General features: G+C 39.8%; 2 protein-coding genes across 3 annotated transcripts; one reads left to right on the top strand and one right to left on the bottom strand.

Moving 5' to 3' along the window:
- Positions 1-1,559: 1,559 nt before the first annotated feature.
- blk (BLK proto-oncogene, Src family tyrosine kinase) lies at positions 1,560-8,975 on the top strand. 2 transcript variants are annotated; one of them, XM_029425533.1, is made up of 15 exons: positions 1,579-1,687; positions 2,501-2,561; positions 2,935-3,021; positions 3,345-3,441; positions 3,615-3,645; positions 3,948-4,041; positions 4,134-4,232; positions 4,349-4,452; positions 4,564-4,713; positions 5,128-5,280; positions 5,382-5,561; positions 6,333-6,409; positions 7,269-7,419; positions 7,855-7,986; positions 8,142-8,975. In XM_029425533.1, exons 4-15 carry the CDS (start codon positions 3,346-3,348, stop codon positions 8,342-8,344), a joined length of 1,470 nt encoding a protein of 489 aa, XP_029281393.1. In that variant the 5' UTR covers positions 1,579-1,687; positions 2,501-2,561; positions 2,935-3,021; position 3,345; the 3' UTR covers positions 8,345-8,975. The 2 variants fall into 2 exon arrangements, with proteins under 2 accessions (XP_029281394.1, XP_029281393.1); XM_029425534.1 differs by lacking the exon at positions 2,501-2,561 and having other exon boundaries at positions 1,560-1,687.
- A 9,135-nt stretch (positions 8,976-18,110) lies between these two features.
- On the bottom strand, positions 18,111-27,225 carry LOC115003915 (uncharacterized). Its single transcript, XM_029425854.1, has 4 exons — positions 27,100-27,225; positions 21,090-21,133; positions 20,882-20,965; positions 18,111-18,689 (listed from the first exon to the last, which is right to left on the bottom strand). Exons 1-4 carry the CDS (start codon positions 27,223-27,225, stop codon positions 18,191-18,193), a joined length of 753 nt encoding a protein of 250 aa, XP_029281714.1. The 3' UTR covers positions 18,111-18,190.
- Between the last annotated feature and the right edge of the window lie 460 nt (positions 27,226-27,685).

Genomic DNA, 27,685 nt, shown 5'->3' with positions numbered 1-27,685 from the left:
CTCACAACGTTCTTTGATTCATCATTAATAACATATTATAGTCTTTTAGCATGCAAACCAGAAACAAAAGTCATAATTACTGCTAGATAACTCAAGGACATGTTGTTTTGTGTTTATTGAGAAGGGTGAATTCCCTCTTTAGTTCATTGAGTGGTGAGAATAGGAAAGAGCTGGTTAACTGTGCTGTATGGTGTGAAAACCCAAAGCATTGTTGTACTTTGATAGATTGACCGTACATAAGCTTCAAACCCCCCCCCCCCCCCCCCCCTCCCCAATGTCACAGACTTTGCATCTGTATTCACATCCGCACACTGTCCTCTGTAGATACAGGTAGCATTACGCAACAAAAATCCCCAAAGTTCAACACTCTATTGAATGTTTTTTATATAGGAGGTCAATGTAAGGGTTATCTATTAATGGAACTGGCATGAATTAAGGGAAAAGCTGGCAGAGTGTCTTGAAATGGACCTACTTTAGAAGAGTCAGGCTTTAAAACATGACTTTCTACGCCCTCTAGTGTTAACACTGAGGAACATCAACAAGCAGAATGTACTATCAACCTTAGACATGGACTGCTTTATGTGTGAATACAGAACCAGTGCATAGACTTTGAATACATTTTACAGTTCGTATCCAGAGTAGTGTTTATTGATTGTCTCATTAATTTGACTGAGTAAGTCACTACTAATGATGTCTTCACCTTATAAAGGCTGTCCAATACATGAAAGTGCATTAGCTGCTTTTAATGTTAAAAGTATGAGTATTTGTATCAATTACTTGGTAAAACTGTGTGTAAAATATACAAGTTCTAATTTCCAGTTAAGGTACAATGAGGGATGTAAGGAGTTACAATATGTTCATGTAAAATGAACACTACAATACCACCATTAACAAATATGTATAATTTTATGATCAATTTTTACTTAAATTTGACCTTTGACCTGGCACAGGTGTATGAGAATAATGTCTTCATTCTTCCTATGAACCATGTGTGCAGATACTCCAATACTGTTTTATAATTAGAGGGTTTCAAGACCTGTTCACCAGTCCATCTGGTGGCAAGAATGTGTGCCGCTTTACAGGCGCACGGTTAACATGCATCACTGTTTGTGAAATTGCACAGATGATTCGTAGAAATAAACAATAGCCGAAAAACAGGATCTGAGAAATGATTCTTTTAAATATGGAACTAAACCACACCTATATTCAACACTATCACCCATACAGACATACAGTATATGTCACTTCCTTCTTCTTTATAAATTGACATTGGTAGATTTCTGAGTCTGCAGATTAAATATGAACTGTATCCATCCACTTTATTCATTGACCACCTGAAGGGTTTGTTAAAGTGAACTAATTGACGTTTAATCAGCAGGTGAGGTGATCTTTGTACTGTTTTGTTAGATGTTCTGCCGCAGAGACAAGGGGAAAGGGAATTATGGGAGACAAATAGAGAAACTGCTATCTATTTACGGTAAACTCAATGTAGTCCCCCAGGGGAGGCCCTAGTCTTTACTGAGAGAGGGAGGGAGAGAAAGAAAGAGAAAAATAGAGCAAAAGAGAGAGACACAAAACGAGCAAGTGAGAGTGACACACTGACATGCAGTTTCTTTTCAATAAGGAAATAGAAAACATTTAGCATCTAGAGTATTTTTGAAAACACAAGCCGGGGGACAAGTTCAAGGTATTTATCTGCTGTATGTTTATCTCGCACTACAGACACTTGAAAGAAGTATAGGCAGTGAACAATTATATCAAATAATAACTGTTATAATGTTTTAAATGGAAGAAAATTGAAATATCTGAACGCTAACTGGTAGGCCGTGAAGACACATAGTTAATGATAATCATAAGAGAACATTTACAGCGATCATTTGGAGACCAAAAAATGTGTTAATCACAAAAGTATATCATGACATAATATGTGAAAATAAATTCAGACTAAGAAAAATTAAATTGCTAGTGTGTGGGGAAAAAAGCACTGTCACAGTATTCATAATCTACAGAAAGGTTGCAAAAGTAAGTGAATATAAAGCTAACGTTCCTTTAAATTATCACATGAAAACATATATGGGCTGTATACAAAGCTATACCTAAATATAAATAAAGATTATAGAAAGTTTTAGACTTCCACTTATAATATTAGCGCCACAGTTTTCAGTTACGCATCATTGGATATTTTCAGGCAATGAAACCTCTAAGATCGCCACCTTGCTGTTGTTTCCTGAAAGCAAGTTTTACATGCGATTTTATGGCATAATTAAAGTATTTTTGTCAATATTCCTGTGGCAGTGCTGACACAAACATGCTGACATCAAAAGCCATTCAATGAACAGCAAACGGCAAATAATGTGTGACTACTACTGTAAGACCAAGCCTCCGACACTCCAAGGTTTTGCTTGTATAGCACATTGTTACTGTACGTTTGCCATTTTAACTTTCCAATTTGAATGTACAACCAAACTTTCCTTTCTGTGATGAACATTCATCCATATAGGTTCTTCAACTATTAGTAGAGGGACTTCCACCGGCTCTTACAACTATTCTTATGACTGATGGTCAGTTTAACTTTTTTTCTTTTAGATTAATCCTCTATCTAAATGTTTCAATTTACACATCTCATAAAACTGAAGCAGAAACAGCAGTAAAAAAAGCGCAACATAAATGAATAACATGATGCTTTTCACATTGACAGCAGTAAGTTCACTGGAAACCTTTGCATCATTCTTTGGTTATTTTCAGCACTTCTTTAGTGTTATTTTGAACTCTAATATGTCTGTACCATACACTGTATTCAAATGCTACCACATAAAGATAAGAACATGTTTTCCACTTCCTCTTATGATAATCTTGTTTTAAGAAATCAACTAAGATATAATACTAAAAAGTCTCCCCACCAATGATTTTGCATAATTTTAAATTTTTTAACAGCACCGGGCATGAGCTCACAGACCGGTCCCTGCAGTGAGAGGAGAGGAGAGTGAAAACAGCTTCAGTAAAGCTCACCTGCTTCATCAGGTAATGGCCCAGACATCTAAATGCTGTAACTATCTGAGGCAGGAACGGGTTGTATTTGATAATACAAAATTAACTGCACGCCATTATGCAGAATTGTATTGTACCATTACATTGAGTAAAACTTGTTAGTAAAAATAAATAGATATGTACAATGTTAGAATTTGGCTGTATTTTTTACACTATTTTATTACAGTGTATAATAATTACAACATACAGTTTTTTGATCTTATAATAAAGGTTAGGTAGGTCTTTAAAAAAAAAAAAAAAAAAATGTTTTTTGTTATGTAACAAAATGTAACTAAAGATTGCCATTATACATGCAGGATGGGCTGCGCTTGCAGTGGCCAGAAACAAGCAAAAGAGGACAATTTCTACAAAAGCAAACACAACTCTCAGTCCCCCGACTCGTCGAATCACATAGTAAGTAGACCCCTTAAAGGTAAAAGCTATACTTACTCAACTAAGTGCAGAGTATAGCCATTTATGTGATTTGAAATTAATCTAGTTTAAATACTTTAATCCATTTGCCAGTGTTTATCATCGACTTAGTTCACATTTCGCATGTTACATTGTTTTATTTTTATGTTCTTTAGGCACGAAGTGAAAACACCGACTTGGATAATGGTAATTACTGAACACAACACATGTAACAAACTTTCTACTGAAAAATAAGAAGCCTGCCTTTTTGCAGTCGAGTGTTGCTGTGCAGAGAGACATTAGTAGCAGTGAGAGGACGCTTCATTTAGCGATTAAAATCTTGGTTGCGTTTCCTTCTGAGGGGAAGGATAAGATTGTTAACAAACGTTGTCATGTCACAGACACATACTGTGTAAAAAGATGCCGTATGCTTGTGCTATATACTTCCACTATATTAACCTTCATGTCCATAACTTCCTTTGAAATAACTTTGCTTTACTTGTCTTTAGACGATGTGGTGTTTGTGGCACAACATGACTTCAAAACCACCAACGACAGGGATCTACCTTTCAAAAAGGGAGACAAACTTAAGGTTTTACAAGAGTAAGTAGCCTCGTCCCAGTCCCTAGTATATGTATCCAGTGAAACAGTTCTTCTAACCTGAAGAAATAAAAATGATCTGGTCTGTTTTGTAGAAACGGAGAATGGTGGGTAGCTAAATCGTTGGCGACTGGGCAGGAAGGCTTCATACCGTGTAATTATGTAGTCAGAGCAGATACACTGGAGGTGGAAAAGTAAGAGACGATTTCATACATATTACCTAAATAAAATTTGAATGGACTGTTAAATACATTTGTATATGTGTTTAGATAGTCACACACAGTGTCTTTTGTGGTTCTCTCCTCTGCAGATGGTTTTTCAGGGACATGAGCAGGAGAGACACTGAACGACTGCTTTTAGTGCCTGGAAACAAACCGGGTGCCTTTCTAGTTCGAGAGAGTGAGACCAGTAAAGGTGACTGCCACCAGTCTCTTTTCATGATCACGCCACAAATTAGACTTTCAGAAACATGTGACCAATTTCAAAACTACATGTAACTGTACGATCTATTTGTTTTCTCTTCAGGGTCCTTCTCACTGTCAGTCCGAGATCATGTATTAGAACAAGGAGATGTGGTAAAACACTACAAGATCCGCAGTCTGGACAAAGGTGGCTACTACATCTCCCCCTCCAACACGTTCCCATCCCTACAGGACTTGGTTAAATACTACACCCGTAAGTAGTAAACAGGAAACATTTTATCATAGCACAAAAATGTTATCAAATTTTATCAAAATTCTTCACTAAAAAAGAAGAAGCTCTGCGTACAGGTTTCAAATATTTTCCTAATCAATAACAGAAAACAAACATTGTGCGTTGATTTGGATTGCGATTTGGTTCACTGCTGTGAATTATTAGACTTGAATTGTGGAGGAAGTGATGCGTTGTGCATTTCCTGTGACTAAACCACAAGATGAGAAGGATAATTCTCTAGAATGGATGCCAATACACAGCAATAAAGAAGTTCACACATATATACACACAAACAAGCTTTCAAGATTATTTAAGGAAGCAAGATCTCATCAGACTGTGCCAGTAACTAAAAAAAAGATGGTTCATTTCATCCGCATGTTTCACGTTTGGGTGCAGGTACAGCAGACGGTTTGTGTCAGCGACTGTATGCGCCTTGTAAGGGCACAACACCCGAGCAGCCGTGGGCATACGACGAATGGGAGATTCCCAGAGACACCCTGAAAATGGTGAAGAAACTGGGGGCCGGGCAGTTTGGAGAAGTGTGGATGGGTGAGAGAAAGCTAACAATTCATCCCGTCATTGCCGACATTTTATAAGCCAAGATGGAAGAGTACTGTGAGTTAAGCGCCCTGTTTTAATCCCCACTGCAGGTTACTATAAGAACACCCAGAAGGTTGCTGTTAAGACTTTAAAGGAGGGAACGATGGAGCCTGAGGCCTTCCTGATGGAGGCCAACCTGATGAAGCAGCTGCAGCACGAACGACTGGTGCGCCTCCATGCTGTGGTCACTAAGGAGCCCATTCTTATCGTCACTGAGTTCATGATCAATGGTAAGACAAAGAGTAAGAGGGGAGACTTTTAATGATTAAAGTCTTTCCAACGAGGGGTGATAAATTGGCCCACAAAAGCAGAATAATCCTCACATTTGAGAAGCAGAGAATATTGAGCACAATAAAACTATTGATCATCCTATTAGTCGCAGAACAATTTTCTGTGGATCGCCAATTGATTAAATTGACAAGTCGTCATAGCTCTAGCTCCAAAGCAGTTTGAAAATGTGGGCAAACCATTTACATTTAATTTGTCAGTCTTTGTTTAAAGAACAAAACACATATATGGGGTGGCCACAATACAATAAACACCTGTACAATATAGTGCAATCAAATCCAAGGAATTAAAACATTTGTGAGGCTTACAATATTCAACTTCTGAGACTGTCACTTAAGAGTCTATAATAGGAGCTGTTGTATTAAATTACATTATGCAGTAGGGACACTAGAACACTTTAAACTTACAATTTACATTAGAACTTCACCAACCAAAATGTAACATCAAACTGCTTCACAAATATAATATTTATTGCAGGGTTGTTGTACTGGATTGAAGTGTATTGAGCAGGTGTTTGCATTATTGTATATAAAACATTTACCATTTAGTATCATGCAACACTAAAATTGCAGCAGCATCACACGCATTTGCTTTCGGTATAAGACGTCACAATATATCTTTCTGTGGAATCCTTTTAACTGTGTCTGTACAAAACAACGATTTGTCATCTTTAATTTCTTATGATGATATCCTTCTCCTTTTCTCATTTACAGGATGTCTTCTGGACTTTCTGAAATCCAATGAAGGAAAAAAGCTAAAGCTAAATAAGCTGATAGACATGTCGGCGCAGGTGGGAAACCTTTGATTGTAAATGTCATTCCATGATCTGTGTGAATGTGCAGCATCGTATCTTGTATGTGACCTGTTCATCACGTCTCAATAATATAATGAAAGCTTTTTTTAAAGAAAATGTAATAAATAGGCCTTCTGGAACAGCTGTTTTCACTTAGCCTGCGAGCGCGTCCGTCTTTCTATTTCTAAACATTTCTCTCACTGCTACTGCTGTTGTTTACCACAGCATGGTATTTGCATGTTCTGACAAAAACATAACGACAAGCCTTGTCTGTGACCTTAAAGCCTATTTATACCCACAAGCTGCTCTGTTCCTTCGTTATTCTATGTGCTTTGACATCAGCTATGATGTAAATACACGTGGAAACTGTCAGCAGTAGCTGTGTGGTTTCTGTGGTGGGGCTTTTGCTCTTCTGGCTTGAACGCCTCGCCCTACGTCAATTATTAACATCCGGACAGGAAATCATGATATTTTTCCATTTACAATGAGCTCCCTTAGAACTTTTTTGCCTCACCAAAAAAAAAAAGCCTTTTGACTTCCTCAGAGTTGGCACATCCTGTCAAATCCACTTTACTGCCATTATCATACACGCAAACACAAGTATTCACACATACATATACACGCATGCTGTAGCTGCACCGCACTGACCAGAGGAAACAGACACATGCAGTATGAGAGAAAAATCTACAATTATTCTATGGATTCAGTGTGCGGTAAAACAGATACATTTCAAGTTGTCTTATTTCTCGGCCCAAAGAAAAAGACTTGCAGCTTCATTTTGTGACTTTGCATTTTGATCTGATAATTCCCCTAAGAAGCTTTCTCGATTATTCCTCTCTTCCTTTCAACACAACAGATAGCTGAAGGCATGGCGTACATTGAGGTGAAGAACTACATTCACCGAGACGTGCGTGCAGCCAACATTCTGGTCAGCGACACTCTGCACTGCAAGATAGCGGACTTTGGCCTTGCCAGGATCATCGAGTCAGAATACACAGCTCAAGAAGGTGCAGTATGTGCAGGGTTTCCCCACATTGGAGAATAAATGCATCCAGGGGCGCTGACAGGAATTGTTTTGAAATACTAAGGTCATGAATTCAAGCCCCCCAATGCACCTGCCAACCCACTAACCCACCAAAAAAAAGAGTTTTCATTTTTTTTTTTTACATTTTTCACATTGTATCTACTGAGTTGTGTTTTTCAGTAAAGTCTCCAGAAATATGAAGGTTTAAATCTTTGTCTGTTCTGTCTGTTATTGGGTAATGTAGTGAATTAAATACCTGAAAAATGTATCACATTGATGCAAAAACCACCTAAATCTAATATCTGCCATCATTACCAGAAAAGGACAAATACAAGCAGACACATTAAATAAAAACTGTATCACAAACACTTACATATCTCGACAATTTCCTCTGCTTTTTTCACTCTCTGACAACTAGGTGCTAAATTTCCCATCAAATGGACGGCTCCAGAGGCCATTAATTTTGGTACATTCAGCATCAAATCGGATGTGTGGTCCTTTGGGATCCTCCTCACAGAGATAGTCACCTATGGAAGAATACCCTACCCAGGTACGAGAAGTGATGAATAAATAAAAAAAGTAGAGAAAAATGTACCTAACTTCACTTTAAATTGTTGTCACTTTGCAGCTATGTAAATTGCATAATACGATGACTAAAAATATATCACAATCTCACACTGCCTGCATTTTCTGCATCTTAATCAGGGATGACTAACCCCGAGGTGATCAGGAGTCTCGACAAGTCGTACAGGATGCCGTGTCCGGAGGGCTGCCCTGAGGAACTCTATGACATTATGAGTATGTGCTGGAGGCAGAGGCCTGAGGACCGGCCGACTTTTGAATTTCTGCAGAACACTCTCAACGACTTCTTTATCGCCACGGAGGGACAATATGAGATGCAGCCGTGATTAAAGAAAAGGTTTCCTGCTGATATCACGAAGACTGCAAAATGCCCTAGAGATATGAGAGTTGGACACAATCTTTTACGCCTACCTTCCAAGTGAATATGAAAAGTATTCACTGTCTCTCGCAGCTACAGTATGAGCTTCTAAAAAGGAAACGTTTTATTATACTTACTGTATTCCTGTTTCTGATGGCTCACACTCTTGCCATGATGTACAGTATGAGGGGTCTAATTACGAATAATATACGATGGATAAAAGAAGGATTTATGGAAACACAAATACAGTACCGGTACATGCATGATGTAAAAATGCCTTTGAAACAGAGAAAATCGGAACAGGTAAAGTTGAAACATTTGCATGGTGCAAAAACAGTCCGCCTGAGAATACATGCACAATACTTTGCACTTTCTTTTTCTTATTCCTTTAGTCATTCAGCTGATACATAAAAAAGGGGCTTTCTTAAGAGAGTTTATACTTGCATACATGTTCTTTGTAAATACAAATATTTACAATATTTAGAACATTGTTTTTTTTCTTGTATTTCCTTCGGGTTGGTTTAATTACTTTTATTTAGTACATAATCCACCTATTACACGGCTACTTACAAAATAAAAATAAATAATTTGACACAAAATATGGATTATATTGATTGACCCTAGAATGTAGTGCCATAAAACGTTTTGGTATTTTGGTGTTCTTGCCCACTGACTGACTGGCTGACTGACTGACTGACTGACTGACTGACTGAGTGACTGAGTGACTGAGTGACTGACTGCATTACACAGGAGTAAATGCAACACACACTATAAAAAATAAATTAGAATACAATAAAAATGCCAAACTACTACAAACAAAATATGAACATTAAAGGTTGTATGGACCCAGTTTAGAGGTGAAATAATGCCCCCTATATCTTTGGAGCAGGTGGTTCCGAATTACACATTGAACCTTTTAAATCAAGGTTTTAGTGGCTACAATTCTTTTTTCTGAACTACTCTATCATGCACTTAGTACATAGAACATTAGGTCGTTTTTTTTTAGCAGTGCCACATTATAAAGAAGACGGCACTCTGAACAAGGCTTTGCATGCACAGGATGTCCAATACAAACATAACACTCACACATGAGGGTTTGGGATTAAAATGTTAGATTGAATCATGTTAAAACATATGTGAGTTGAAGGAAAATGCATCAGTGTGCCAAACAACCCAAACTTCATGACAATTTAGTTTAAGAAACATGAGTTGCCTACAGGAAGCCTTTAAAAGTAACAGACTCTCCTAAATTAGAGTGGTTTTGATCCTCTAGCTAAAGCATCCCTTGGGGGCCCAGACAGTATCTTGAAGATAAGAGAGTGGAATGGCTGCGGCAGCCAGGGGTTAAACCCTGCCACTTCCTGAATGGACAGGACACAGGAAGTGTGAATGAGCATTCCTCAAATGCCACACAGCTAGAACGCCCTCCAATGTCAAACTAGTTGAGGTCTTCACATTTTATAATGTATAAAATCATCTGTTTGGTATATGGTGGTGAGAGACATTCGTTTTTTAATGTTTATTCTGTTGGTCGATAAAGCGCCTTCGAACTATGAGAGACTTATATTTTTTGGTTATCTCTATATATATATATATATATATATATATATATATATATATATATATATACTGTGCATGATATCTACTACGAATAAGATGAGAAAAAAATACATATATATTCACCAATGCACCATCATCAAGGTAAGTGTTATCTGCCATAAGTCTAGAAATATTATTATGGGCATGTTTATGTACCACTGGCCAGCTTTCTTGTTGTATCATCAAAACAGTCTGTAACACTAACTCTTATATTACTGAGCTCAGGGCTTTTAGAAAATTAAATAAATTACATAAACTTTGGAGAGTTTCCAACTGACACAACAATACGAGAGCTCGGTTTCAACAGCAGTTTACATTAATTCCATTAAATGCATGTCCGCATCAGATAGCTGCCACATATATAATATAATATCAGTCTTTGTTAAGAAGGCAAGCAAAGACAGTTCGGATGTTTACCTTTATCAAGTATGCAAATGAGCAATTCCTCATAGTCATGGTTACTTTTCTTTTCCTGATGATACAAATCAAACATATAAATGCCGACACGCTAGTAAAGGAAAGTCTGACATTTGAAATGCAGAATGTCAGTCATGACTATACCCTTATCATCCTGCAGAGGTCAGTGTCATTCAGTTTTACATGATGTACTCTGCTGGACCTGTAAAGAGACCGTTGTGCCACTAATGATGTACTGGTCAATTCAATTCAGGTTATTCCTGAGAAGGGAATTGAGAAAAGATTTAAAACAATCTATAAATATGCTATGTTTTACCACAATGCTAACATCATTAAAACGCATGTTGGGCATTGTATGCATATTAACAGGAAAAGAGGTTAGAGGTTAGAGAGAGAAGGGTAACAACATGCAGCCAAGCTCCCGGGCCGGGTGCAAGCCATTTGTTTTGATTGAATACTGATGGCAATACATACCGCATGCCCCTCCTACTCGCACTGTGTACACATTTTTAGGTCACAAAATCCTCATACATTGTATTTTGGTCTACCAACAAACATTCTGCTGTGTGCTAAAGTGTCCAACTGTGTTCAAACGTACATATCTGATCTCACATGGTGGTCTGAGACATCCTGCGTGCCACGCACTGATATGATCTGTATTCGGTCTTTATCTGTCATGTGCTTCAAAAGCACACGTGTTTTCGGGTCTAGGAAAATACATTTTAGATGAGCAGATTATCGTACATGCATTTTTACATGCTTTAATGTTTAAAATAAATACAATATTTTTCTCATACTATCTGTCTGAAATTGCCTGGAGACACCCTCTGTGTGAAACCCTCAGTTTTAATGTCTGTCTGATAAAGCACAGTCTACTCTGATTGGCTTGCGAGAAAAAATTGCAAAGGTAGCCGTGGGTGGAGATACTCAGATGGGGGCGGTATATTCTAACAAGCCTGCAAGTGACATTCTGTAGGGAGGGGAGCCAAATCTGAATGGCTTGTTGAATGCCATGTGTTATCTATATGGATGGGCGGGGGGGGGGGGGGGGGTACTATGTGTTACCTTTCTTTGTGTATGAATAAAGTTTGATTGATTGATATGCCAGAGGTGGATAATCTATTACATATGATAATAATCCATCTGTTTTCATTCAGTGGAAGATACTGTGGATGTTATGGAGCTAATATTTGTTCACTGTTTTCTGAAGATACCCCACTAGCGCAGATTATAACACAATCAGTCTGTCGGCTGATGAACTAAGGGAACTAGCATTAATCACGTCTCACGCTGCCGTATGATTGATAAGCAGCCCTTGAAATGAGCCGTGATGTTAACATAAGATGACAAGACATGAGGGGTATAGGTTGGGAGGCGTAATCACCCTCTCCCCCTTCTTATTGTTCATCACTGCTGCCTTAGAGGAATAATGACGGGAAACGACAGCTCACACATAGATTGATGAGTGATCCCTGCAGAAGGCAACACATCATTAGTATCTTCTGAGGGTAACCCCGCACTGTCCTCCAAGATAAAGACGAGCACATCGACCACAGATGAAAAGAGATGTGCTTTCATCTTCCACTAATGTTGCTGTTTTCAATGGTGTCCAAATTGAGATTATGCTCCTCATAAACATGTTTCCTCTCCTGGGCTTTGATGTCATTATATTAATTGAGTTCATCAATCAGGAGTGTTTGGTCCGATAGATGCGAGGGCTCTTGAAACGATGACAGAAGATGTCGACGAAACATTTTTCAAAATGAGCATTTTTAACATAACTGATGATGTCTCGTGTACAAAACTTTTAAGATTCACATAATTCACCGATATTATTTATTACTTAAATTCTTGTAGATAGACAATTCATTAATCTGTTCTCTGACTTGGATTTTGAAAGAGCAAAACTGATTACTGTTGTCACGCACTCTGCTTAAATTACTGAACTTCACGGGCTCTTTTGCTCCTAATATAAAGTTTTATTTCCTTAACTTTCAATCTGTCAAGACTAGCTTCAAACATGAAAACAGCTCTCTTAATTGTTCCTGTAGAGTGCTGCAAACAGGATTTTATTTTAATGTATGTTTAACAGATTTATGTGGTAAGAGTTGCTGAAATAGCAATTTACAACCTACAGTACAGCACTACATACATCCAGAGGAATTATTCTTATGTTATATTGTCAATACATCAAATGACTACAGTATTTGTAATGTGAAAGGATTCACTTTCACGAACCCACAGAAAATGACACTAACATTACTCTTTTATCATCTTTCAGGTCCTTGTTTTGGTTTTAAGATCCACAAGTTTTAATGTTTTGACCTACAGAAACATTAACATTTGCTTGTTAATATGAAGAACAAAACATGAGAGCACTCTTTACTTGGTTTATGTTGCATAGATATCTGCTGATTATATATATTCTCTCTTTTCTAACCAAAATGAAGCCTTATGTGGAGGCCATTCGTGCTAATGGAATTTTCTTTGTTGAAGCCAAAACAAAAGAAACCTGCATACAGGGGCACAATTTATGGAGACCTGGTTCCTCTTCATTGGACTGACTGGAGAGGGTTTAGGAAACCATCTGCTAGATTGATATTTTCTCTTGATATACGAGTCCATGTCAATTAATTTACTGCAGGAAGCCTTAAAGTCATGACGTAGCAGGAACCCCACCACCTCCTCAAATGTATGTGGTAATTGACCACCATGGTTGTGCTCAATGATGAGTCAAGGGCACCGGTAACTACAGGGAAATTTAATTATATGTGCGCTGGTGCAGCAAAAGGTACTGGAGGATACTGCTGGCCTACGCAATGTGGGCTGAAATGTAACCATTCAATGTTCTCTTTGGACCTTCTGTCTCCACTGTTAAGCCTTAAAGGTCGAAATGATGAGATTAGTTTGAAGAAACTATAAAGAATCTGATTATTTGATGAATTCTGGTATTTGTGCGAACATCTTTCTCAGCTAAATGATCTCCATACAATCACATAACGCTTCCACTGAACAATAAAACACTTGCACATTTCACACAGCTGCAGACTTAAGTAACAGCTGGTACCTTATGTCATGGACATGAGTCTTTTGTTAGCTCACCGACAAGACAGCTCATCATCCCTGATCAGTATGCAGCGCTGTGCTCCTGCCCATTTTAAGATCCTGTCACCATCTTCCTTCTCCCAGTGGTTTGTGTACCAAATGTCAATGTAAATATTCATGTACGTGGCTTTGACCTTGGATGGCCTTCTCTTACACGATGCTTTCTCTCTGCCTGCTTTTACATTCAAGAAGAGGGAAATCAAGACAAATACATTGTAAAATTGGAGGTGAGATCAACGTTATCTGAAAATTGTCAGAACGATTTTTATTTTGTAAACTTTCCTTTTTGCATTTATCATTTCTTTTACATAAAGTATAATTAGTGTATGGTAAGTGTTAGCCATTTTACTCAATGACTTGAATGCTTTACTTCTGAGCCAGAAAACTCTTCGAACTTTAAACAGTTAAGTATAAACAGTTAAAGCCTGCAGTCACTTATTAAAACAATTATTCTGCTTTCTCATTACTTAGTTATTTTACTGGGCACTGAACACCAGGCAATTAATTTTGTGAGTCTTTCCTCTTGCCAGGTGAAGTTATTCTTGGTATTGTTAACTCTCTCCTCACATCTTTTTGGCAAATTCTTTAAAACAAAATGACTAAGGAATAGAGAAAAATGTGACGTAAAGCGGAGGAGCGGCCGGGGATAAATGGGGTTCAGACCCCCGGGAGAGGTTTGAAGGTAACCCTCTACCTTTTAAAAGGTCTTCTGCACTTTTACTTGCTTAATTTATTCATTAAAACAAGCTCTTTAAGACCCCACCTGCATAAAGTGATTCCCATGTTATAGTGTTTGAGATTAATTCGACAGTCCAGTAATGTGACAAATTCCTTAATATAGAGTACAGTCCTAGACATGTTTTCAAACATACAGGAGCACTATATCTTCTATGTAAAAATGATTCAACAATATCTCCTTTTATATGATCGAAAGGGGTCTGTCCACTGTCTTGAGGGAAATAAAAGCTAAATGTTTAAGGATTTAATAGTATAGTACATACAGTATAAACATATGTTTATGCTGATGTGATAGCGAACTGACACCTTTTCTACTTTTAAAGTACTAGACAGCAACAACATATACATCGACATGCTGCCGGCATTTCTGTATGCAATCTATAAAATACAATATTTATTGCAAACACAGGAAATCGACATCTGACTGAATGGAAAAATGTCACATCCGTTCCGTTATTCCGAGGAAAAACAGAAGTTTAACCTTTCATGCAAATGAGAAGTCAGCTCTTCCATTCCTGCGCCTGTGGACAGTGTTCATAATATCTTGATTTTTTTAGCACTTATTTAGAACAGTGTACCAAGTCTATACTAGCTGTGTAATTGTACGTTCTATACGCAAATGTGCACATCTTCTTCAAGTAGCGCCCTAGGAGAGGCTGGAGCTGAAGAGGTGTCATCAGAGGTCACCTTCAGGACCGTAGATAGAGAAGCTGTGGGGATGCCGTCAGACCGAAGCCGCTCACCACATCATCAAAGATGGCAGACTGAGGCAGAGCCCGATGGAGTCCCTCAACCACCGAGGTTCAACCCCAAACGCACCCCAGGTGTCCAACCCCCTCTCGATATAGGAAACCCTGCATCAGGTGACATTTTTCCCCACCGTTACTCTTAGCATTGTAGAGATATGACACTGTCCACTTCAACACGCACACATATTTAATATTTGCATAATGTCCTTCTGATATGGCAGTAAAAATTATTATGAAAAAGTGTTGTGTGTGCGCACAGGAAGTAGTACACAGCTGACAAATTTCAAATACAAACATTTATTTCAAAAGGACATCTGAACAATTAAAAGTAGAACACAATCAGAATAATAACAATCAAATTGATGCATATAGCCCAATCCATGTGACAGAACGTGGGCATCAGGCAGGACCAGGGCAGCAGGCTCAACCACGATTCAGATGTAAACTTTAACAGTGGCAACCTGCCACATGAGATACAGAATCCCTGGATGCTGAGTCAGTAACATGCATTTAAGGGATATAAATGCATACAGATAGAGCGGGACCACTTCAGCTCACCTAAGGCTCTCGAGCCCCGCCTTCAGAGTATGATGGATGGTGGCAGCCATCCATCGTACTGACAGTATTGGCTTCCTAAAGTAAAATGTACATCTCTCACATACAGCCCAAACTGTAGAGGCAATGCTACTCACTCTCAACTCTTCACAGCATCATTGAGAAAAAGCCAGTCCGACAGCAGGGTGTGGGAGTGTCCATATAATAGAGAAACATCTTCACCCGGCTGACCTTGGATTTGTTATTTTCACGCATCTTAGAAGTTGAGTTTAGCCCATAGTGCCACTTCTCGTATGTTTGGAGGTACTCCTCTGCAACAACAAATCATTTCTAATGTTATAATAGAACTTTCTTTATCCCGAAGGAAATTGTTGTGCAACAGTGGCACTACACCGTAGCAGACAGTACAAGATATACATTTTTTTACAAATAGTGCAAAAATGTTTTATACAAATATATATAGAAAAATGTAAGACTAAGATGAAGTAAGGTACAATATTCAACAATATGAGGTAAGGTGACGTATTTTGGCAAAAACATAAAAATCAAAAAATGAATATGAAAAAAATATATAATAATAATCTGGTTTGCCCATCCAACCAGGGGGAATTATCGGCCCCCGTGGAGGACATGGCCCTCTTAGTAGGCTGTGGGGTCTAACTCTTCCACCCCTATTCTTTGCTCTCTGTTTAGCATCACCTCCTCTACCTCAGCAGCCTCAGCTCAATGATTAAGGTGACGATTGTGTTGTCATCTTTGATGGCTGTCTTAGGAGGGACCCAAGCCAGAAGAACCTCTTCCACATGAGGAAGGTTAGTACCCCAGTACCCTAATGCTCGCCTTTTGAAATTGCCTTTGAATGAACTTGGTGCACAAACCAGAAGTATACTCACTGCTGCCATAGACGGTACAAGTCGGTCTTTGGGATTGACAATGGGAGTTCCAGTTTGCCCCAAGAAGAAACGCCCTTTGTCATCATCTCTTTGACTTTGCCTCTTCAAGCACAATGACCTGATATAGCAGTCAAACCACTGTGTGTATAAAATGTAAGGTCATTACATTATCGTTACAGGTCATTTAGCAGACGCTCTTATCCAGAGCGACTTACAGTGAACTACCTACATGGACAGTCCCCCCTGGAGCAACTCGGGGTAAAGTGCCTTGCTCAGGGGCACAGTGGTGGCAGCCCTGGTATTGACCTCACAACCATCTGGTGTTGTATTTGGTAGCCGTACCACTAGTTCATTGGGTCTCCACCAGGTTAACACTTATCAATTTAACACTCTTTGGCACATACTCCATTCCACATACTGTTGACTTTCCTTTTCCTCGGTAAGAGTGACACCACCGGCTACCTCTTTCAGTTTGACGAGCACACCGCCACTGAAAAATTAAAAGAGGAAACATGTGAGCACTTAAATATATAATATTTTAAACCCCATAAAGAAACCATACTCTGACTTACCATGAAATCCATCACGGTCTTTTTGCTTCTTTGGTATGACACCATTAGAATGGCCACACAGAAATGCCTGTGATTTTCCATCAAGCTGACCTCCAGTTGGAGCCATAAGCAGGTTTTCTGGATCCATGCTTTGGCAACTCCAGGTTCTCAGCTCTGGATCTGCAGCCTTCATACCCAACACATAAGAGTGATTTATAATAGAGATGTTCATTAAAAACATCAAACAATCCCTTATAATAATTCTAATCATGAGAGTCCACTTAGAGAAACCAACCTGGCTTCTGCTCCCGCCGGTTGTTCAGCTGGCTCATTGACGACGAAGGATCCTTTGCTTTTAAAGCAGTTAGCCAGAGCATTGTAGGACTCTTCATCCTTTACCAAGGAAAGCAGTTCTGGTAGTCCCACACTCTACTTTCGTCCACTGCTTGGCAGAGTCCTTCGCTCTTTTCATTTCAGCCAGCCTTCCTGCAATGTTTTTTAAGATGACTGGACAACATGTCATAGGGCTTGTGGCAGAGAAGGCAGTGTATATTGTGCCTATCTGGACCTTGCCTCGCCCTTTCACAAACACACAAAAGAGGAAAGTGAGTATTGTTCATAACACTTGTTATGCAATATTATTTTTGATAAGAAAGTTGCACTATGATAATATATACTTACGTGGATGAGGTAGCCATCGGGTCCTCCCTCTTTGGCAGTTTGGCATCACTGCCAACTGACAATCCACCAGATCCTAAGCCTCCTCAATCATTTGGTGTTTGAATCTAAAAGGATGCTTTGGTCCTTGCTGGAATGTCGGCGCGCTTGCATTTGTCCAGGTACATCCTGTAGGCTTCCTCTGTTTGTCTGTCCAGATTCACGAAGGACATCTCCATGGAAGACCAAACCCTCTTGGTGTCGGGAAGGAACTTGCTCCAGGAGTTGCAGGGGGTATGTTGATCAGCCTCATCCACTGCCTGAACACCTTCATATGGCTGTTCAATGTCCTCTTTCTCTGGCCTCTTTTGAGGTGGTAGAGCTGGCAGGTTCCTCTTCAGAACCATCCTCCGAGGTATTACGTTATGCAGCCTCCAGATGCTTCCCCAGAGTGGCTGGCAGGCGTCTCATCGCAGCAGGTAGCCAGGGCATTCCATGCTCCCTGTAGCACTCCAGATTACGGGTGTAGGTGAGATCTCTCCTCTCAATCTCAATGCAAATGTCCCCTACCAAACAACTCTGGTGTCCAGGGACAGGGTTTGATCTTCAGGGTGGACCTCCATGTGATGCGCTTGCTTTTGTTGATGTCCCTGAACTTCACATTAGCAAAGACTCTGGATTCAAAGAACATAAAATCAGTCTCCAAACAGGTTTTCACATCCTTGCCGGCTCTGGAGATAAACTCTCTGGTGCGCGTCAGAAAGTGCAGGGAGGGAATGCATCCCTGGTGGCCAGCTCTTGGCAAAACTTCAAGGGTGACATGAACCTTGCGGATGCCAGGACACTTTGGACCTTGCAGCATTGAGATTGAGAGTCTGTCATTCCTCTTGTAGAGGTTCCCCAGCAAGACAAACACCAATGCAGCTCCTATGAATGGTGGCTCAGCTTCAAGGGTGTTTGAGAGAGGGAACAGCCTTTCGATCCTGGTCACCTGGATGTCATCTCGGGTCCAGTGTCGCAGTGGAGGAGTGGTCTCTCCGACACTTGCGCTGTTGTACGGAGTGACGAGTTCCGAAAAAGAGACAAATCAGTGATCAACTCAAATAAAAATATTGGATTTCTCTTTCTGGTTTCTGTGTTACCGGAGATAATGGCAACGAGTATTAAAAGCTAAAAGGGAGACTTAAAATAAACAGCGGATTTCTGTGTTAACAAATGTAATTTCTATATTATCAGAGTCCCAAACGACAATTTAATTCATAGACAGGAAAAGCCAAGGCAGTAAGAAGATTTGTGATGACAAATCAGAATGTGTGGGTGAATGTAAGTACATGATAGGAAAGGATGTACGAAATGGGTAATATGACAGAATGGAAGAAACAGTATGATGTTAAAGGATGTTTGAATGTGAGAAATCAAGAAAAAGGTGAAGGGAAAGACAAAGAAAGTAAAACATGGTGGGCCTGAAGCAAGAGCTTGGCTCATTGAGTCAAAGAAAGGACAAGTACATCTGGTAAATGTTTATATGGAGAGGAGGACACTCAGTTCCCCCTGGTGTGGTAGCTGGAGTAAGGCAGTATAGTCAACATCTAAAACCAGAATATTTACTATAATTTCAGAATAGGCAAATCCTCACATTTGGGAAAGCTGGGACCATAAACATTTATTTACAAATAAAGTCTACATTTATGAGGCCTATAATGTTCAGCAATTTTAACAGAATGGAGAGGTGTTAATTAAATGATCCGTTTTAGCACTGAAAACATAGTTAGAGGTGCTGTTGGACTGACTGCATTATATCCAGAGCTGTTTCTAATATTCTGCACCCTCATGTACATAAATGGTAAATGAACTGCTTTTATAAAGCGCTTTTCCAATCTTTGTGATTACTCAACTTAACACATGTCAGCATTCACCCATTCATACAGAGTCAGAGGCTACCATACAAAGTGCACATCAGCTCGTCAGTAGGGATAACCATTCACACCATTGGCCATCGGGAGCAATTTGGGGTTCAGTATCTTGCCCAAGGACACTTCGACATGCTGGAGATCGAACCACAGACGGCAGTAGAGCGGTAAATAAAGAGGACAAAACATTTGAAACAACCCTTAACATAATGTAGAATATCACCATCTTAAACTATGACAACAATAATAAACATACAATTAAATGTATACACGTCCAACAATGTAACTGTGGACATTGACTTTTGCCAACAGCTCCTCATAGAACTTGGAGAGCTTAGAACAAAAGAATGAGGAATTAAAATGTGCAAATTGTAAAAGGACAGACAACACTTCTGTTTTTTGTTGCAGTCATAGCTGTAAAGGTGCATCAAATGACTGCCACTCAAGTGGTTACAATGCAAGCCATAAAACCAAAACGGCACAGGTTCAATTCAGGCCTTAGATACCTTTGTTGAATCATACCCACCGCTCCAACTTTTTTACTGGTCAAATAAATGCTGATAATGCCAAAAAAAAAAAAACTCAAAAAAGTGCCATTCCTGGTTTAAATTCTGCACAAGGTGTGTTGCGTGACATTAATACTATTTTTCCATCTCCACTCTCAAGTGTCAACAAAAAACATGTTGTGCCCTGGTTTCCCTCAGATTACCAAGACGAGGTGGTGAGCTGACTTGAAAACGTCCATAACAGAAATGGACAGTGACCCACTGTGTCAGACCTGTGATGGACTGGCAAGCTGTCAATTTAGAAACTTTATCTATATTTATAACTATATTAGAGTATGCTGGGACACACTCCAAGCTGCCTGTGACTCTAAATCAGGGATGGGCAACTTCGAGGCTAGGGAGGGCCACAAAAAAAAAAAAAAAAAAATGTGTCCTCACTGCCAGAGGGCCATTTTGCACCCCCCACCCCCTTGAAAGAACACAGGGATTTCAGAGTGTAGCGCAAGAAACCTCTCCAAGCATTTCACCACGGCGCATCCACCTTAAATCTGTGTGCATCTGTAAATCACACCTCTAATATTCGTCTCTAGCAGAACTTTGCGCGAATGATTTGCAACTGTGAAACCAATAATTGCTTTCTGGAAATTGACTCTCGTGCGGCCCGCGGGCCACCAGTTGCCCATCCCTGCTCTAAATAGTAACACAGGCAGTGGCAACAAGTGCAGTGAGGAGGAGGTCTCTAAAGTAAGTAAGACTTTCAAACTTCATCTTAATACGTTATCCATCAACACATCTCATCACTATACTCAGCCTTTGGTTGCTCACCTCTCCACCAGTGCCCTGGTGTCACACAACTGTCTTTCCACTTCGTTGTTTGCCTCCTGCAGGAACATGTTGTGCTCAGCCAGCCTAGGTTTTCACAAGGCATCAAGCTGGTTAGTTTTATGACAGGAGCATCTGCTTAACTAGCAGATCTGTTACTGAGCAGCCATCAAAGTGGCCAAGTTACATGCTGAACTATAATACAACTTACATGACCTTCAACTGACATGGAGCGCAATGGTGGTGGAAAAGCAGCTGGAGAAACATAATGAACACATAACGTTATGTAGCCTATAGATCAGGGGTGGGGAACTCCTCCTCCTCCCCCATCGAGGGCCATTTCATTTTTTACAACATCCTTCGAGGGCCATTTCATTTTTTTACAACATCCTTCGAGGGCCATACTAGCTATTGAACTCATAACCTCTGCAAACATTTTTAACGACACAGCTCAGTCATTTCACCTTTCTTTTATGCTGTGCAAAAAAGCAACTTTTTTATCCATGCATCTTTCTGTTTTATCAGAAATCAACAATCCTTTTATTAGTCCCACAACGGGGAAATGTATCTTGTTACAGCAAAAGAACATACAGTATATCTCAAAAGTGAGTACACCCTTTAGATTTTTGCAAATATTCTGTTATATCCTTTCAGGGGATAACATTATCCTACTGAAACTTTGATATAACTTAAAGTAGTCAGTGTGCTGCTTGAATAACAGTATAGATTTATTGTCCTTTGAAAATTACTCAGTACACAGCTGTTAATGTCTAAACAGCTGGCAACAAAAGTGAGTACACCCCATAGTGAACATGTCCTAATTGTGCCCAATGATGTTGTTTTCCCGCCCTGGTGTCATGTGACTCGTTAGTGTTACAAGGATTCAGGTGTAAATGATAAGCAGGGCTGTTAAATTTGGTGTTTTGGGCACAATTCTCTCTGAATGCTGGACAACATGGCACCTCATGGCAAGGAACTCTCTGAGCAGCTGAAAAAAAGGATTATTGCGCTTCACAAAGATGGCCTTGGCTATAAGAAGATTGCCAACACCATGAAAATGAGTTGCAGCACAGTGGCTAAGATCATACAGCGGTTTTCCAGGACAGGTTCCACTCGGAACAGGCCTCGCCAGGGTCGACCAAAGAAGTTGAGTCCACGTGCTCAGCGTCATATCCAGAGGTTGGTTTCCAAAAATAGACGTGCGAGTGCTTCCAGCATTGCTGCAGAGGTTGCAGAAGTGGGATGTCAGCCTGTCAGTGCCCAGACCATACGCCGCACACTGCATCAAATCGGTTTGTATGGCCGTCGCCCCAGACAGAAGCCCCTTCTGAAACCGATGCATAAGAAAGCCCGCAAACAGTTTGCTGAAGACAATGAATCCAAGAACATGAGTTACTGGAACCATGTCCTGTGGTCTGATGAGACCAAAATAAACCTGTTTGGGTCAGATGGTGTCCGGCGTGTGTGGCGGCACCCTGGTGAGGAGTACCAAGACAAATGTGTTTTGCCTACAGTCAAGCATGGTGGTGGCAGCATCATGGTCTGGGGCTGCATGAGTGCTGCCGGCACTGGGGAGCTGCATTTCATTGAGGGACACATGAATTCCAATATATACTGTGACATCCTGCAGCAGAGCATGATCCCCTCTCTTCGGAAACTGGGCCGTAGGGCAGTTTTCCAACATGATAATGACCCTAAACACACCTCCAAGATGACAACGGCCTTGCTGAAGAAGCTGAAGGTTAAGGTGATGGACTGGCCAAGTATGTCTCCAGACCTAAACCCAATTGAGCACATGTGGGGCATCCTCAAGAGGAAGGTGGAGGAGTGCAAGGTGTCCAACATCCGTGCGCTCCGTGATGTCGTCGTGGAGGAGTGGAAGAAGATTCCAGAAGCAACCTGTGCAGCTCTGGTGAATTCCATGCCCAGGAGGGTTAAAGCAGTGCTAGATAACAATGGTGGTCACACAAAATATTGACACTTTGGGCACAATTTAGACATGTTCACTATGGGGTGTACTCACTTTTGTTGCCAGCTGTTTAGACATTAACAGCTGTGTACTGAGTAATTTTCAAAGGACAATAAATCTATACTGTTATTCAAGCAGCACACTGACTACTTTAAGTTATATCAAAGTTTCAGTAGGATAATGTTATCCCCTGAAAGGATATAACAGAATATTTGCAAAAATCTAAAGGGTGTACTCACTTTTGAGATATACTGTAAGTAAAAAAGGCAGTACACTAATTAAATACAATAAAAAAATATAAGTACCAAGTGGCTGTTAGAAAATAAAGTAAGTATTGTAAATGGCAATGATAATTGCGCAGCAATGGTGCAATAGTCTGCTCTAGGTGTGGTGGTCTACCTCTATCTTTCCATGTTTGTATGTTACGCTCTGGAGAGAGCCGCTTGTTGGGCCAAACTCCACCGAAGAGCGTTAACTTTATCCAAACGCAGTACTTTTTTCAGCTCGTGCAGTTTGACATGTTTCGCGCTGTAATAACGCACAAGAGCCTTTTTTGTCACTGCAAGCAAGTCTGCACAAACTAGGCACATTGGCCTTTTACTTCCACAAAGAAATAATCTTTCGTCCATTTCTCCTGGAAAGTGCGACATTCTGCATCCACCTTTCCCTTTTTTACACTAGTCATGCTGCGTTTTCTGATGTTAATGAGTCTCGTTTTAAATCAGTGTTGCCAACTCCTCAGTGAGGAAAGTAGCTATTGGCTGAATCACGCCAAGTGCTTCTGGCACTGAGTAATAGTAGTCTGAATATACTGAATTTGAAGAATATAAACTCAGTCTGAATTTTTCTGTAGAAAAAGATGCCTATAGCTGGTAGGTAGGCTGGAAAACACAATAGGAACATAGCATCAAGTATTACCAAGTTCAGGACAAAACCACAACTTAACATATTAGACAGATATTACAGCAGGCGTTTCCAAGCTGTGCATTTGGAGGTATAATATTTATTCATAAAAGACCATAAATGGCTCATAAATAATGAAATACCCATATTCCCTGTCAGTAGCAATTACACTTTGTGCTTTTTTTGCATTTTTTCTTAACTGAAATAGAATACAATTTTGAAGAAATAATAATATTTGTAAAAAACAATTGTAGTGGCGGTTCTGGGGGGGGGGCAAGATAGGCCAGTGCCCCCCTAACACAGAGCCTGGACCCACCTACGAACGAAGATTGTACAATAATAAAAAGTAGGCTACTGATTTTTTCTTTTTGTGACGATATGGCGCGCTGACGCGAAAGGCGGAACAAATGTGCCCCAACATTGTAGTCGGACCCTTTAGACTCTAACCTTTAGAGTGTTACACCACCTAAGGCTTGCTGGCTGACACATGGCTGAAGCACGAGCAATTCCAACCTACCAATTACCTGACTAGAGGAAGAAGCAAGAACCACAAAGAATTACAGGTCAGCAAAACTATTTTATTTGTGTGATTGTTACAAGGTAAAATTATGAGAGATTGCCTGCCCTTAAGAGAGCCCTAAAAGAGATAGCCCAAGAACATAAGGGTGAAAGATCTGTTGAGGCTCGAGGTCTGCTAGCACAGATAGATATTGAATTCACTGCGCATCTCGTTACATTCCGTAAAGTGTTTGGAGAAACAAAACTTCTCTCCGATATGCTACAGTCTTCACCACTTGACATTTCAAAGGCTGTTGATTTAATTGATGCTTTAGTTCAGACATTGAATGATTTCAGGCAGGAGTCATTTTTTGATAACTTGTGGATTGAAGTGTTAAACATTTCTGACCAATGTGATGCAATACTGCCAGCTGCAAAGCGACAAAAAAGGCTAAGCTCTACACTCAGTGAACACTATGTCCTGACTACTGTTGGTCGGAGAGAGTCAGAACGAGATAAAGATGGGTTTTGTACAACCTTTTTCTACCCTGTCATTGATCTGATGCTTATGGAGCTTAACAGACGGTTTTCAAAGACAAACTGTGACATAATGAATAGCATCCAGGCTTTAAACCCCAAAAATGATGCATTTCTGAAAGAGACTCCTCTGTTTTCATTTGCTCAATTGTACGATTCAAATATTGATGACTTGGGGCCTGAACTACATCAATTCAGCCGGATTTTAGACAGGAAAATACAGGCTGGGATGCAGAGACCCTCTAGTACAGTAGAGCTTGTACAGTTCATTGAGCCATATAAAGAAGTCTTTTTCGAGCACTACAGACTCTTCAAAATAGCAGTTGCGATCCCAGTGACTACTGCTTCCTGTGAGCGGAGTTTTTCTACATTAAAGCTGGTGAAAACCTACCTCAGGTGTACCATGACAGACGAAAGATTAAGCAATCTGGCTGTACTAAGTATTGAGTCTAAGAGGGCAAAGGCTTTGAATCTTGACTCATTTGTTGACAGGTTTGCCAGAAATCACCAAAACCGCAGAATACAGTTGCTGTAATGTGAAATCCTAAAAGGAATATAGACTGGGATGCAGAGACCCTCTCGACTAGCCTTATAAAGTTGAGCTAAAGTCAACAATATTGTTTTATATTATTTTCAGTATTGTAATATAAGAAAATTGTAAATGTAGCATATTGAAATAAATGTCCAACTGGAATACTGTTACTGTAACCTACCAATCATGGCATTGTTTTTGTTGTGCGCCATTATTTATACTTCCTGTAACTAAAAATATTTAATGCTTGAACACTGCTTCGTCTCGTGTCCCGGGTTGAATGTGCCCTCTAACACTTGGCCCCAGCCAGGCCCCTGTAGTGATATTGGTCTAGAACCGCCACTGTGTTGAACCACTCAACGTTAACTTTAAGTTACCTGCGCATGACAGCTAACATAAGCTAGTTATCATTGAATAATGTGAAGTAAATAAACTCCTGATTGTATTGTGTCACACTTAATGATTATCACATGTACTCGTCCACCTCAATCAAAATGTATTATTGCACAACATGTATTTCTGCACAAATGTATAATGAGCACTACATTAGTCAGGAATGTGAAGCACTGTAGGTTCTCTTCAAAGAGTTTCAGGTCTACCTCCATCTTGTCACAACAAGACTGCCCACCAAGGGGCATAACTGCATCAACATGAACCAATGAGAGACGACGACACCCTTCTGTAGAGAATATAACAAAATGTTTATGATGTTTTTGTACGACTTTCACTTTTACCAACAGACAGCTAACTGGCTCTTTATTGATTCGGACTGTGGACTTGGTGTGTGAAAGTGTCCTCGGCTGAGGGTATTTTTGAAATGCTGTAATCATCACTTTAAATAAATAAGTATCTTGATCATCTAGAAGTTTACTGGATTCATTTGAAAGGCAATCACAGCGCCCTTTGGGCTTCAAAACCCAACAATAACTTGATTGGATAATTTGCCAACAAGCTACTGGCGACTAGCTTTTGAACTTACTTATCTAAATTGTCCGACCGTACTGATAAAGGCTACAGCGCAGCTCCAGCTCCCAGTGACAAACATTTTAAGTGTTTTGACATGACACGACCACGCGATGACATGTTCCGCTCGTGTTGTGTTCAAGGACCCTGACCTTGGCCTGGAAAAACAGTCACTCGCCCCTTTTATTCTATTGTTGATTTTTTTTGCACGCGTTTATGAATTACCTTGAGGGCAAGATCAAATTATCCACCCTTGCTATAAAACAAACGCCCCCCCAAAAACAGATTAACTTAAATCTTGCTTCCAGCGCCCGCCCCTTTTGGCATTTTCAGGATTGAGCAACCTTTGTTTGTCGATTGAAAAATAGCAGTGTGTGCTCGACGACTATTTCACACAAATAAAATAACCCTAAGCTTACTTGTAATGTAATAATTAAATATAAGGAAACGATTAACAACATAAATATAGGACATGTTAAGTGTTAATATTGTATTAACAAAAAATGTATGAGTTTAGCTAATATGACAAACTGCAGTGACAGTACTTACTTCATAATAAGATGTTAAAAAATGACTGAAGTAAAACTGGCACTATGTAGTTCTTACTGTAACCACCAAATAAATCTAACAGTAAACAAAATATATAGTAGAAAATGAAAAACAAGCACACAACTTAAACTGCAAAAGTTGCTGAACAGTGGGACAGATTCAGTTTGATTTATATAGACATAGAACGGTCTCAGTCATGTCTGAGTTCAATTTCCAAAAATAAATAGGAGTAGCTCAGATAAATAAAACTGTACCAAACATTGAACCAACCTTGTAGAGCTGCACATCTTTCTTTAAACTGCATTTCCTCCTCCAGTAAGCCTGTGTGACCTGAGCTGCTCTGGTTTCGTCCTGCAGGTCCAGAAGACGAGCACACAGGAAGGACAGGTAAGACATCACGACCTGGAAATAAACAGATGTGGATGAAGGTGGAGGTGTAGCATTTAATATTTTTTAATCTACAGAGCTTCAAAAATAATAAATCAGACTCATTAGTCTAAACCTTGATAACGTAAAAAATATTCTGTGTATTTTTCATAATTGTAAAGACAGTTCCATGTATGCCAGTTGATATGGCTCAGTGAAGACTATACACTGTGATAAATGAAGCTTCGGCCCATGAGTGACCCAATTGGATGGAAAGCTTCAATGAGTCATGAAGCTTCATCTCGCCATCACTAGGAAAAAGCTAAACTTGAAACAAACCTGACCTGATCACTTGACGAGACTCACAACACATGAACAAGTACAAACTGCCACAAGACAAAGGGGGACAGGACTATTTAAACATCAGGTGAGAGGGCACAGGTGGAAACAATCAGGCAGACAATCACACCAAGGAAGGAAGTAAAACAAG

This window comes from Cottoperca gobio, chromosome 24 (assembly GCF_900634415.1).
Source record: "Cottoperca gobio chromosome 24, fCotGob3.1, whole genome shotgun sequence".
NCBI classification, from domain to species: Eukaryota; Metazoa; Chordata; class Actinopteri; order Perciformes; family Bovichtidae; genus Cottoperca; species Cottoperca gobio.
This window is presented reverse-complemented; position numbering and strand designations above follow the sequence as displayed.